This window comes from Populus alba, chromosome 11 (assembly GCF_005239225.2).
Source record: "Populus alba chromosome 11, ASM523922v2, whole genome shotgun sequence".
NCBI lineage: Eukaryota > Viridiplantae > Streptophyta > Magnoliopsida > Malpighiales > Salicaceae > Populus > Populus alba.
Genome location: NC_133294.1, coordinates 2,386,162 through 2,401,545, shown reverse-complemented (window position 1 = coordinate 2,401,545; position 15,384 = coordinate 2,386,162). Strand labels below are relative to the sequence as shown.

Here is a 15,384-nt window from a genome sequence, read left to right as displayed (position 1 = left end):
TGAAATCATAGACTACTGATTTCAAAAAATAAATAGAATTAACACCCTAAGATGAAACCTATCATCCACTATCCCTCTCCCCAAAAAAAAACAAAAACTTGAGGGAAGAGTGAGCAACCCTTTTCCGATGGATTCCTTAAGACTGATAGTGTTGTTTTCATTTTCTTGTATTCTTCTAGCTTCACTGAGTATTGCTCAACCAGATTTCTGTTAGCATTTACTGTCATTGGAGAGATTCTAGGAATTGATTTATTCTACAGTTGTAAATTTCCTAATTATAATAGGAACCTAGAACGTTACAAATTTTATTTTTTTGTATATATACTACAACAGTGTAAACGTAAGATTTTAATAAAGATTTTACAATTACCAAATTTCCTTCTTTACTTACATGGTATCAGAGCAAATACCCTAAATTTTTTAACCTTTTTTTCCTTTGAGTTGTGAAACAAAGAGGCAGCCGCCACCCAGAACAAACTATCTCTCCCTGTTAGCGTAGAAACTTGATGGAAATTCCTACTGATTTAGTAGATACGATGGCAGCCCCTACCGATTTAGTAGAACAAAATCAACAAGGAACAGAGGCTATCCTGGAAGATTTGACTACGAGAATGACCCAGGCTTTGAGACAAAGCCTGAACCAGACCCCTGCAGTAACATATGATACTACTGCACCGATTGCTATCAAACTCAATGGAACTAATTATGCTCTATGGTCTCAGATTGTCGAGATGTATATCTCAGGAAAAGACAAACTAGGATATATCAATGGTGATCTTCCGCAACCAGAATTGAATGATCCAACATTCAGAAGATGGAGGACAGAAAACTCTATTGTAAAGGGTTGGCTGATTAATTCAATGGACCCTTCTCTAGTCGGCAACTTTATCCGATTTCCAACAGCAAAACAGGTATGGGAATCAATTGCCACAACTTATTTTGATGGGAATGATAAATCGCAGGTATACGATTTGAAGAGAAGGGCCACTCGAATGAAACAAAATGGGGAATCTATTGAGGGATATTACAATTGTCTTCAGGGCTTATGGAGGGAAATTGATTACCGGCGACCAAACCCAATGGAGTGTGCAATTGATGTACAGAGACACAACACCCTGCTTCAAGAGGATCGGGTGTATGTGTTCCTTGATGGACTGGACGATCGGCTAGATAAAATCAGAAGTGATGTTCTACAATTACAACCGTTTCCATCTGTTGAGCAGGCCTACGCATATGTTCGAAGAGAGGACATTAGGCAGTCTGTAATGCTTGAAACAAATGGTGGCCCTACTGCTTCAGTTATGGCAACGAAGAGTGGGAAACAAAATCAAATGTTGCGCATGACCAAAAGAGCACCCGGATATGCAGCAACGGGGGGAAGCAAAAATCTGTCTGGAGGACTTGGCTGCTCCCATTGTGGTAATGCCAAACACACACGGGAAACGTGCTTCAAGCTACATGGTTATCCGGAATGGTGGAATGAATTTAAAGCAAAGAAATCACAGGAAGCTAATGGAGGAGTTGGACGGGCAGCAATAGCACATGGAGGAGTTGAACGGACAGCAATAGCACATGCAGAACCTACTCTTTCTCTCATTCCCTGTGTAGAGACAAAGGCAGAGACGGCTAGTAATGGCAGTGATCAAGGTAAAGGCTGCTGTTATACCAGCAGTGCTTTGGTAGTTTCTACGAAACAAAAGGATGATGACTGGATTGTAGACTCTGGTGCAACAGACCATATGACCTACAATCCAGACGACCTTGATGAATACATAACGCCAAGAAGGAACAATATTTCAAATGCTAATGGGGTCTTGTATCCAGTAACAGGGGCTGGAACAGTACAATTATCACCATCAATATCCTTAACTAATACTCTTTTAGTTCCTTCTCTTACAACAAAATTAATATCTGTGGGACAAGCTACTGAAGACCTAAATTGCATTGTTTTAATGTATCCACATTTTTGCCTTTTTCAGGATATTCTCACGAAGAAGATCATTGGGCGTGGTACTAAGAGAGAGGGGTTATACTACATAGATGAGTTCAGTATCGGAAAAATCAATATGGTGAAGAACTCAACCACTGCACAAGAAAAACAGATTCGGCTATGGCATGCTCGTTTGGGGCACCCGTCATTCGGCTATATGAGGCAATTATTTCCAGATTTATTTTCTAGTAAAAAACATTTAGACCTCAAATGTGATACATGCATTTTTGCAAAAAGCCACCGTGTATCATTTCCGGTTAGCTATAATAAAAGTGATATTCCTTTTGCATTAATCCATTCGGATGTTTGGGGACCATCCCCGATCACCACGGTTCATGGTGTTCGATGGTTTGTGACTTTTATAGATGATTGCACCCGGATGACGTGGATATATTTGCTCAAAAATAAGAATGAAGTCTTTGGTGTATTTTGTGCGTTTCATGCTATGATACAGAACCAATTCTCAGCAAAAATCAGAATTTTGAGGTCGGATAATGGAGGGGAATATATCAATCAAGACTTTGTGAAATACTTCCACAATGCTGGTCTCCTACATGAATTTTCTTGCAGTCAAACACCACAGCAAAATGGTATAGCTGAACGGAAAAACAGACACATTTTAGAAACTGCTCGTGCACTACTAATTGGAGCAAACGTTCCCCATAGATACTGGGATAAAGCTGTGGTCACGGCTGTGCACCTAATGAACCGGATGCCTTCTAAAGTCTTAGAATTTAAGACTCCGCTGCAAGTCTTGGCCACTCATACTACACTACCATCTATACTAATGTTGCCCCCACGTGTATTTGGATGTGTAGCGTTTGTTCATCTTCACAAGAACCAACGAAACAAGCTGGATGCATGTGCTGATCGGTGCATCTTTCTGGGATATGGCGCATCAAAGAAGGGCTATTGTTGCTACAATCCAGTAACTAAACGCACATACATCACAATGGATGTAACCTTCTCAGAAGCTGAAAATTATTATTCTCCAGTGTCCACTTCTCAGCTTCAGGGGGAGACATGGACGGAAGAAGAGAAGTGGTGGAGCTGCCCAAATATAGAACCAATACCTGCACTGCCCGCGGATGATGGAACGGGCAATGCAGGAAACGAAGAGATGGGCATACTGCCTATACATGCAGACGAAGAGAGGGACATACGGGCAGTCATCAACGTGGAAAGGGAAGATGACGATGATGCCACGGGTACTCCATCAGAAGACATGGAAACAAAAAGGGCAGCCACGGTTGAGGAAGAGATGGGTGTATCTGTGGACATGGGAGAGGAGGACTTAATTGCAGACTTGGCAGTCGACACCGGGGATAAAGAAGCTGAAATGGAAAGTGAAACTGAACACACATCTAGTAGTCAGACCCCTCTACTCTCTGTACTCGACGATGATCATTCCTCGCCAGAGAATATCCATGAGGTAAACTCTCTTGCTCCATCCTCCAATCCTGTTTTGAATACTCCTATTGGTTACAAATTACCTGCCAGGAAAAATAGGGGAAAAGCCTCCAGCTAGATACTCCCCTAGCACAGAGGGAAAACAATCGAAGTATCCCATCTCCAACCATGTAACAACTCAAATGCTGACCAAACCACTTAGAGACTTTACCAATAAGCTGTCAGCTCATCATATCCCGCATGAAATTCAGGAAGCCTTGACCGATCCTAAGTGGGCACGAGCAGTAGAAGAGGAGATGGAAGCACTGATGAAAAATAAAACATGGGCACTTATTCCATGCCGAAGGGGAAGAAAACAGTTGGGTGTAGATGGGTCTTCTCTATCAAACACAAAGCGGATGGAACCATTGAGCGGTTTAAAGCAAGACTGGTAGCAAAAGGATATACTCAGACATATGGAGTGGACTATCATGAGACTTTTTCTCCGGTAGCAAAGTTAAACACTGTTCGAGTGCTGTTATCACTAGCAGAAAATCTAGATTGGCCGCTACACCAATTTGATGTAAAAAATGCTTTCTTGCATGGAGACCTGGAAGAAGAGGTGTATATGGACATCCCACCTGGATATACCTCATCCCCAAATACTGGAATTGTTTGCAAACTACAGAAGGCATTATATGGGCTAAAGCAATCACCTCGCGCGTGGTTTGGGAGATTCAGTATGGCAATGAAGAAATATGGCTTTCAACAAAGCAACTCGGATCATACTCTATTTCTAAAACAACGACAGGGAAAGGTGACTGCATTGATAATCTATGTGGATGACATGATCATTACTGGAGACGATACAGAAGAAATCTTGAAACTACAGGAACAATTGGCTACCGAATTCGAGATGAAGAACTTAGGAGGACTAAAGTATTTCCTTGGGATTGAAGTGGCTAGATCAAACCGAGGCATATTTCTTTCACAAAGGAAATATGTGCTAGACCTACTAACCGAAGTAGGAATGCTTGACTGCAAACCGGCTGACACCCCCATGATTCAAAATCAGAAATTTGGGGACTCTACGGAAAGGGCTTCAACTAATAAGGAAAGGTATCAACGGCTGGTGGGAAAATTAATTTATTTGTCACATACTCGCCCTGATATTTGTTATGCAGTAAGCATAGTCAGCAAATTTATGCATTGTCCGAATGAAGAACACATGGATGCTGTAACTAGAATACTACGTTACTTAAAATCAGCTCCTGGAAGAGGCCTTTTATTTTCTAAAAATGGTCATCTAGCGGTTGAAGGATACACAGATGCTGACTGGGCAGGAAGCATATCGGATAGAAAATCTACGTCGGGATACTTCACATTTGTTGGCGGCAACTTAGTCACATGGAGGAGCAAGAAACAAAAGGTAGTTGCCTTGTCAAGTGCAGAAGCCGAGTTTCGAGGAATGGCAAAGGGACTATGCGAATTATTATGGCTCAAGAGGTTATTGTCCGAAATTGGGTTCAGTCCAGAATCAAAGATGAACCTATACTGCGATAATAAAGCTGCCATCGAAATATCTCACAACCCAGTTCAACATGACCGCACAAAACATATCGAGATAGACAGGCATTTCATCAAACAAAATCTCGAAGAAGGGGTGATTAATTTTCCATTCGTGAGGTCAGAAAACCAGCTCGCAGATATCCTTACAAAGGCCGTCTCCAGCAAAATTTTTCAGAATTCACTTGACAAGTTGGGCATCGAAGATATCTTTGCACCAACTTGAGGGGGAGTGTTAGCATTTACTGTCATTGGAGAGATTCTAGGAATTGATTTATTCTACAGTTGTAAATTTCCTAATTATAATAGGAACCTAGAACGTTACAAATTCTTTTTTTTTGTATATATACTACAACAGTGTAAACGTAAGATTTTAATAAAGATTTTACAATTACCAAATTTCCTTCTTTACTTACAATTTCTTGTACCAGTCTTGCAGAAACACCGAAAACAACTACACGGCTAACAGCACTTTCCAAAAGAACCTTGACAGTCTCCTTTCTTCTCTGGCCTCCAATACCCAAATTGACTACGGGTATTATAATTTCTCTGCTGGTCAAATAGGCCCGACCAAGTTCATGCAATTGCACTTTGTAGAGGAGATATTTTGCTGAATGAGTGTCGAGGTTGCGTTAGTAACTCTGTGCGTAAGATCTTACAGGTTTGTCCTAACCAGAAAGAGGCGATAGGAATTTATGATTTCTGTATTCTACGATACTCCAACAGATCCTCGTTTGGTGTCTTAGACGGAGAGTTTATTGTGTACACTTGGAACACAGAAAATGCCTCGCATGTGAATCTATTCAGTCAGGCACTTGGAAACTTGACAAGTCGACTTCGTACAGCTGCAGCCTCAGGTACTTCACTTCTAAAGTTTGCGACAGGAAATCAAACGGCGGGAATCATTACAATATTTGGACTCGTTCAATGCATGCCTGATTTATCAGCCCAGGATTGTGATGATTGCCTGGCTGGGACTTTTCAACAGATCCGAAGCTGTTGTGATGGACAGATCGAAGGAAAGATTGGAGGGAGAATTGTAAGAGGAAGCTGCTATTTAAGGTTTGAAACCTACCCTTTTTATAGAGTTACAGCCGCCACATTAGCACAGCTACCACTTCCGCCATCGCCAGCTGCAGGTAGACCTTGAAAAGTTATGAATTAAGAGAGCCCTTTTACCTTACACACACACACACACACACACTAAATTATTTGGTTCATACCAAGTCATCCATGCAACATCCTAAATTTTAAGAAGAGAATACAAAAACTCTAGTTGTCCTAATTCTCACCTGAAAAAAATTCATAGAAAATGAGTGAATTCAATGTAATAAATTCTACTGATCACTTTGTATTCAATTAAATTCAACTCCTTTCTCAAGCAAAAAATAAAATAAAATTGTTCAATTCAAATCACGTATTTCTACTGAAACGTGGAAATGGAATCCCATGTACTTGTCCTTCTACTTTTCTTTTAGATTGAAGGAGAAGGAAAATTCTAGATTCCCGCAGCCTAAACCCTGTTGAGAACCTGTAGTTACAATTATATATGATTATATTGGTCAAGAAAAAAAAAGTCCGACCGCCAGACTTTCGGAGACTTTGCCTTTATCTTGCATACACTATTAGAAAATAAATTCGAGATCATTAACAGAAATTACCGATGGAAATATTGCTTCCCTTGTTATTAAAGAGTTACAGAGAAAGTTTTAGGAAAATTTTATCTTTCTTTTTTAATTACCAACATAATTTTTCCATCGGCAAGTGATTTTTCCATTAGAACAAATATATGCACTGATGCAAACGACGGATTCTTCTTTATCGTACAAGGCAATAAATTTAATCATTTCACGCATAGTTGAGCATTAACATTTCAGCTTCTATTAACATTTTATCTGAAACCTTTCCATGGTTTTCAGAGAATGGCAATACAACTCGGAAAGTTGTAATCATCATTGTTTCCGTATTAATCTTCATGGCAGTTGTAGTTATCACTTCCATCTTTCTTTATTATAGGCGGCCAAAGCAAGAGGTCAAAAGTAAGTTAGTCTTTACTCAATATACATAATAATTGTCAGGGATACAGATTTGAACATAGAATGGCATTAACTACTTCCAACGTTTTTCTTTCATGAAGATTTCAAAGAAAATGGAGGCCATGAATGCGTGCAATTCAGATTTGCATCCATCAGAGTTGCAACACATAACTTCTCTGATGATAATAAGCTTGGACAAGGTGGCTTTGGTGCTGTTTATAAGGTAATTAATGATATTAAAAGGTTGAAATGTGAATCAAATAGTTGTTACATTTTATAAAACTTGAAGATGATTGTATTACATGATGTTGATTTGCATTGTTTTTATCTTAAACTCTTTCAATGGAAAAACGATTCAGGGTCTGCTTCAAGATGGACAAGCAATAGCTGTAAAGAGACTAGCAAGAAATTCTGCACAAGGAGAAGTTGAATTTAAGAACGAGGTCCTGTTAGTGGCGAGGCTTCAGCATAGGAATCTAGTTAGGCTCCTTGGTTTCTGCTTCGAAGGAACAGAAAAGCTTCTAGTGTATGAGTTTCTGCCTAATTCAAGTCTCGATCAATTCTTATTTGGTAATCCGAAAACACGATTTTGTTACTATTCTAACTCTTAATTTATTTTTTTGAAAGAGTAGATTATGTTGCTCCTTGTTCCTTTTTGATACCCATGCTTTATGACTTCATGGCTGTAGATCCAAGCAAGCGATCGCTCATTGATTGGGAAATACGCTACCAGATCATAGTAGGCATTGCTCGAGGAGTTCTGTACCTTCACCAAGATTCTCAGCTTCGGGTTATTCATCGCGATCTAAAAGCTAGCAACATTTTGTTAGATGATCAAATGAATGCTAAAATCTCAGATTTTGGCATGGCAAAGCTATTTCAAATGGATCAAACGCAAGATGCCACAAGTAGAATTGTGGGGACCTTGTAAGTTTAAGAATCTAGCTACAGCTTATTGCTAAAATTTCGTGGAACTGAAATTATTTAAATTATGGTTACCTTCAGGGGCTACATGGCTCCAGAATATGCGATGCATGGATGCTTCTCAGCGAAGTCAGATGTTTTTAGCTTCGGTGTGCTAGTTTTGGAGATTATTACTGGTCGTCAAAATGGTTCATTCAATAGCGAGGAAGAGCAACAATACCTTCTCACCAACGTAAGTAACATCTTTATGAGTAGTTTCAGATCAATTGAACTTTTTTTTTTATTGCTGCTAAAAAAGGTTCATTGTATTTCTCTAATCTATTACCCCAAAACATAGGCACAATTGATAAAATCAAAATGTTTGCAGGCATGGGAGAGTTGGCATGAAGGAAGAACATTAAATCTGATAGATCCTATTCTCAAAAGGGTTGTTTCAAGGAAAGATGTATTGATAAGATGTTTCCACATAGGATTACTATGTGTCCAAGAAAAGGTAGCAGATAGACCAACCATGGCTTCAGTTATTCTGATGCTTAGCAGCGACTCTTTCGTTCTTCCATTACCATCAAGACCTCCATATTGTATGCACTCCGCTATGGAGGAACAAGAAACATCAAGGCCGGCACAAGATATTCCCTCCTCTAGAGAGCAACCAATATCAACATCAAGGTCATTGACTAATCATGAATCATATCCATCAGATCAATCTGGAACTGGCCATCTCGAATCCTCCATTAATGAGATTTCAAATCCTTAGTTCTCCTTGCTCATCGTTTTCTGTCTTCTTCAAGCAGTCACACATAAAGGTATTTTATGCAATGTTGTCCAAAATCCAGTGATTGAACCAGAGTTTATTCCGTTTACCTGGGAATTGAATGATAATAAACATATTTGACTAAATAAATTGTAATCAACGTACCATTATCCCACCATAGCTAATGGAAGGAGCAATATATCTTGGCATAAATGTTCATTTTATTGGAAAAAACTTAATTTTGCTAATATCCACACCTATTTTTATTAAGTCCAAAAAAAATTTTCATTCATTTTTTATTGGGATTTTTTTTCACAAATACTGAATTTATGCAAGTAATCGAATAAAAGTAATTGTTATTATTTTATGACTGGAGTATAATTAGCTATTTCTTAAATGAATAAATAAATAAAACAGATTATTTTCAAGATAAGCAAATAAAACATTTTTATAATACTTAAGTGATATTTAATTATACATAATTTGAGACCTTGAGTTAAAAATCTAAGTATTCATTAGTACACGATTTTCCTCCGTAAAGAAAACTTGTTGGGTTACCTGCTCCATATGCCTGCATTTAAAAAGTGAACAAATTATTCAATGAATGATGCATTTAAAAAGTGAACAAATTTCAGGGTATGACTCGACAAGACTATAATATATCCAAGGTGGCTTGCCTAGAATTAGTTGCATCTCAATCAATTGTTTTCTACTCATGTAATTTAAAAGTACTCTCGTTAAATCAAAATTGTTTGGAACAGTAATATTATATAGACCCGTGAAGAGAAAGTGGGATAGATCTGTAGCCTAGTTTAATATTGGTTATATATATATAATTGATCATGTTAGATTTTTGAAACATATACACACAATGAAAACTATAAACAAAAAAACTTTTTGGGAGTTCCAACAATCTCATTAAACTGATTTAGAGTTATTTAGGATTTATACAAAGATTACCTGAAGATCATATGTTTTTTTCGGCTTTGAACACTACCAGAAAATATACGAATACAAACAAAATCACCAACGAAAATATTCAGTCGATATTTTAGCATGGTATTTACTAACAGAATTGTTCTCATCACCATTTTTGTCGGTATTTACTGACAAACTATTTCTATTAGTAAATACCGAGGGAATCCCTATCGGAATCAAAGGAATTAAAAATAATAATAAAAAAAACATGATGATGTGTAAATTTTTGTGAATGCTTTTACTGATGGAATTATAGTTGGATTCAAACAAAGATAGTTCTATAATGATGTGTCATTGATATCGACAAAATTGGTGACGGACCGCCAAAAATCTGGAGGGTTTTTTGAAAATTTTAGTGTGAAATAAAAATTTCAAGGTTACTTTATCGAGGAAATCACTGATGAATTAATTAAAATAATATTTAATAGTCTGTTGGTAATTCCATTGATAAAAACACAGTATAAAACCTTGCGAGGTTGCTCCAAGTTCATTTTTTCCTTTTATTTTCTCTCTTCACTCTCGTTCAAATCCCCCTCACTCGAATCCTCTCTTCATAGTAGTAGAACTTAAGGTTTTTATAATCAACACGATTAAAAGGTATGTGGTGAATCTTTTTACTTCTTTTTCTTCAGTTTATTAACAATGTATTTTTTTTTTTGTTTTATCACACGTAGATAAACTCTAAAATTACGCATGTTATTAAGGTAAGCATTTTTCATTAACCATATTCTATTTGTTTTTGTATTTTTTATATATTTTATTGTCTACATAGTGATAATGTTTTATTATGTTTGTTGAATTTTAATTGTTATTGTTAAATTTGTGGTATAAATGCTAATTGAATATATATATATATTATTGTCTACATATTGATAATGTTTTATTGTGTTTGTTGACTTTTAATTGTTATTGTTAAATTCAATAAATAAATGTTAATTGAATATATAGGTTTAATTTTTTTTTCTATTTTATTGTCTACATTGCAATAATGTTTTATTGTGTTTGTTGAATTTTAATTGTTATTGTCAAATTTGTAATATAAATAGTTGAATATATAGGATTAAATTTAATTACAAAGAATTCTTGTCAATTCTTTATTAAAAACATTATCATGTTGAAAATAAGATGAAATTGAATAATCCAAAATTGTTGGTAGAAATAAATTAAAATCAATTGGTTTGTGGCAAATATTTTGTATATTTACAGAATTGAAAATTCTTGGTAATCTCCAATATAGGGGAGGTGCTGCCAATTTTTTTTTTTTAAAATAAAAATTGATTATGCTAATATTCATTAATTTTGTGTAAATGCATAGGGAAAAATCAACTTCACACTGTGAGAACATGATTGCAGCTAGTTCTTCTAGTAGCGATGATGACAACATGTCATTAGGTGCTAAGCAAGAAGAGGCACCTACATCGACACACGACACTGCCTCTTTCAGTGTTGTTTCACAATGTAGAGGCGGTGTCCTTTCACAACGTAATCAAATCACGTGGAAGTACGTGGCGCATTGGAAGGATAATCTTTCAATGTAAGTTTGTTTTGCTTTGAGTTTGTTTGTGTTTAACAATTTATGAACAACTAATATTTCATTAATTTTATCGATTTTCAGGTTCAAAATATTGAGGCCGCCCGGGTAATAACATCGGCGTTTAAATTGTCAATGGAGATTTCTTTGTTTCAATGGATTTAGATTTGCAGGCATCCTGATTGGAACCCTCATGTCGATGCATGGTTTTCAAGATTTCAAGCTAGTGTTACCTTAAAAGTTTTACTACTTTTTTTTAAGTAAATTCGGATACTTTATTTACAATATTGATTTATTTTTCATAAATTGTTAATGCAAGGGTAAATTTGAATGGGTTAGAGAAAAAGACAATGTTGCGTAGAGGGTTTGGGAGAATCATACTGCAACTAGGTAACGATGAAAACAATATGATAATTATTTTTTGTTTTAAATATTAAAATTGCATTTGCCATTAACTCATAAAATATGTTTGTATCATGTAAGTTGTGTGATTTTTGGTATGAGGCACAAAAATATGCTAGGGAAAACACTCTGTTTGGCTAGAATAGCGTGGTGGTTTTGGAGGGATTTCAGGCCGCCATACATCCCGAAGGATATATGGGTGGAATATATTTAGCATGTGATGTCTGAGCATTTCACACAACACTTGCAGTCTGATGCGGGGAACTGGAGCTAGAAAATTCACAGCTTAGTTGCCACGCACACCAGCGGCTCTGTTTATATCGTTTCGCAAGCGAAACAGATTGTAAGATTATTTTTAATTACACCTATCTTTAATTAATTTGTTGTTATTTATAAATATATTTAACTTGCAACGTTATTTTTCTTATAGGCTGCAACTCTTGGGCATGAGTCAAGCCCAATGAAGCTTTTTGTGGAGACACAGGTGCGAAGTGAAGACCACTAAAAAGAGGTGTAACAATCCATCGACAACCACGCTCAACACTTTACGATAAGAATTTTTTTTTGTAAGTTATTATTTTCTTGAATTGAATTTGATGATTTTAGGTTTCATTTCTAGGAGACATATAACAGCTGGTTTAGGGAGAGATATGGGGACGATCCTTCGACTCACATAGATTTCGATCCGAATTTGTGGATGGAGGCAAGATTGTCTGGTAGACTCGATAAAAATCAGGTGTACGGACTCTCTAACACTATGGTCGAGAACTTGCGAGCGGGCCATAGTGTCTTAACTAATGGAAGCTCCAAATTGATATCGAGCACCTAATCTTAATAGTTCATGGCCTTGCAACAGCATACAACTCATCTCACATAAAAATATGAGCAACTCTTGGCGGATTATGAACACCTCCGCAAAATGGTCCTGGACATGAGATCACAGATAGGTTGTATGTGTGCACTATCTTTTTGGCCATATGATTCCACGAACGACTAGCCTCCTCCTCCTCCTCCTCCTCCAGCGTCGCCATTGTTCTAGTTTAATTTTTATTTAAATATATAAATTTGTAATGAATAGTTGGATTTTATATTATTCAAGTTTATTTTTACATATTTCAATTTTGTACCATTTTATTTTTGTAACAACCCAACCCAATATGCTGTATATTGTCCATTTTGGGTCTTATAGCCCTCACAATTTTGTTCCTAGTGATGCGAGCTCACTTTTGAGCCTTACGCCCCAAAAAACATACTCTAGTGTGGTGGGCCCCACCCCTGTCGTATACTATCCGCTTTGGGTCCCTCCCATACCTAGGTTGCCGACCCTCACAATTTTAAACACGTACTCCAAAGTATCGCAGCGGCCTAAACCTGTCGATACTGTCCGCTTTGGGTCCCTCCCAGAACCAGGTTGCCAACCCTTACGGTTTTAAACACATACAACATGTTAGCAATCAACACTACTAATAAGGCCAACTACCAAAGCCTCACTCGTCGATGTGGGATATTACAATCTACCCCCTTTAAGGAGTCTGACGACCTCGTCAGCACAACCAGACAATTAGTGAGGTCGACTCTGATACCAAATGTAACAACTCGGCCCAACATGCTGTATATTGTCCACTTTGGGTGTTACCGCCTTCACGGTTTTTTTTCTGGTGACGCGAGCCCACTTCTAAGCCTGGAAGTATGGTGGCTCCACCCTTGTCGTATACTATCCGTTTTGGGTCCCTCCCATTACTGTGTTGCCGACCCTCACGAGCAAATGCAATTGCACTTAGCAGAGGAGATATTGGAGTAAAAGATTGTCGATTGGAAAAAGGCAAAGCTTAGTCCTAAGAGGTTCCCAGCAAAGTCCTTATTCTGTCACACCCGGACATCACGACGACCGATTAAAAATAATCTCGATTGGAAAAGGAATAGATATTTGGTATCTTATTTTTTTAGGAAGAAAATATCTAGTTTAAGGAGTCGCCACCTAGTATTATGGTTACTAGGAACCCTAACTGGTTAACAAAGATTCTATTATACGGGACTGATTACGCAAAAAAAAAGATGTTATCACCTCTTAAGTGTTCTATCTCAGGCAGACTACATTGCTTGATTTGTCTAAAATTGCTAAGAATTTGTTTTTCTTTTTCTTTGTTATTCTTCCTTTCATGTTCCTGACTCTTGTGACAATAAATAATTCCTATGGATATTTCTAACTCTGGCGTTAGTAAATATCGCACAAATCCAAAAAATATGATATTCCTGACTTTGGTGTTAGTGAATAATTTCGCAAAATTTTGAATTTTTAATAAAGAAACAATTTTTCTACACCTTTTTCTATGAATATTTTTATTTTTATTTTTTATTTTTTTGGGTTAGATCGAGCCTAGTCATACAGGCTGGGTTGGATCCAGCCAACCCGGTCCAGTTACTAGCTTAGGCCAGTAACCGGCCCAAAAAGCATGCTCATGTGAACTAGTTCTAGCGTGCACTCCATAATGCAAAGGTAATTAATTTTACCTTAGCACTGTTTTTGAACAAAACTTGGAAATGGAATTGCAGGGCAGGAGGAAGAATGCTTACCTGGGTGAAGACAGCAACGGAGACGAAGACGAGGGTGATGATCCTAGCTCTGGTCGAAGAACGTCCTACTCTTTGCTTTCCTTTTCAATCTCACTCCCCTCTCTCTCTTGTTTTTGGTTTACTTTCCCGTGTTACTTTCCTAGTTCTTCCGTTCTCTCTCTCGGTCTCCTCTTCTGTTCTCTCTCAATTGCCTTACTCTGTTATTTGCTTAATTGTTTTACTCTGTTTTCTCTTCAATCGTTTTGCTCCCCTCTTTCCTCCTCGTTGATTTCTCTGGTATTTATAGGGATCACCCTTATTTGCTCAGCTTACTTCTCTCCTCCTGATAAGCACGGCTTGGGGAGTCGGTTTCTGCTGAGACGCGGACGCAATATTCAATCCTTATCTCCCCTGGTTGTTAACATCATGAAGATAAGGATTGATCTTTTGTGTTTTGATAGGACTAGGATGCTGGCATTTTAATTTGTTCCCTTCTTTGCAGGCGGATTTGCAGTGTTAGAGGAAGAAGAAGAAGAATTGTGTATGCTTGAAGCAGTGCCGTTTTGGACGAGGCATGACCAATTTCAATTTGGTCCCTGAAGTTTCTAAATTTTTTATTCAAGCCCTGATCTTTTAATTTCAAATTTTAGCCCTTTAAAATAAGATTAAAAAGAAAATGGGTCAAAATTTAGGTTACAACAAGCATCACCAAGGTACTCTCCTCCACCACTAACAGAAGGTAACAGAAGGTATGTGATGCAGGAGAAAGCTGAAGACAGTAACATAAAGAGAGAACACGACTTGACTTCGTAATTTTGAAGTTATTTGAGCAGAAAATAAAAATGGCCGAACTTGACTTCGTAATTTTTAATTAAATAACTACCAAATGTGATCAATAGATGACCATATGCTCATGTGAGGTTATTTCAAATAATGATGCAAATTATGCATTTTTCCCCTTTTTATACAAAACAATTAATTTGGTGTTATAGTCACAATAAAATATCAAAGTTCTTTGGACAAATCAACGGCCATCGTTTCAATTGAAAATAGTAAACTGAAGGCTGTCATTTCCGCCATGGGGTGGCCATTTTAGAAGGACTTAAATATGTGAAACCTTTTAAGAACAAGGAGGATTTTGAATAGTTTCCAGACTTTGGTTTAGATTCGTACCACACCTAGCAATCAGAAACTTATGGGAGTTCACAATTTTTTCTCATTTTGGAAGTTTGCCGGCACTTCAGCTAGCATAAGTGTGTGG

The 15,384-nt window shown here is 37.3% G+C and overlaps 1 protein-coding gene across 1 annotated transcript; it reads left to right on the top strand.

The window, feature by feature from the left end:
- The first annotated feature begins 3,722 nt into the window (after positions 1 to 3,722).
- LOC118031895 (uncharacterized) lies at positions 3,723 to 14,723 on the top strand. The gene is given in 15 exon segments (XM_073412632.1): positions 3,723 to 5,065; positions 5,328 to 5,505; positions 5,508 to 6,084; positions 6,865 to 6,984; positions 7,083 to 7,204; positions 7,341 to 7,551; positions 7,671 to 7,908; positions 7,987 to 8,137; positions 8,273 to 8,574; positions 10,953 to 11,171; positions 11,856 to 11,913; positions 12,001 to 12,054; positions 12,190 to 12,306; positions 14,124 to 14,196; positions 14,626 to 14,723. Coding segments are annotated over 15 exon segments (3,861 nt in total).
- Positions 14,724 to 15,384: the final 661 nt, after the last annotated feature.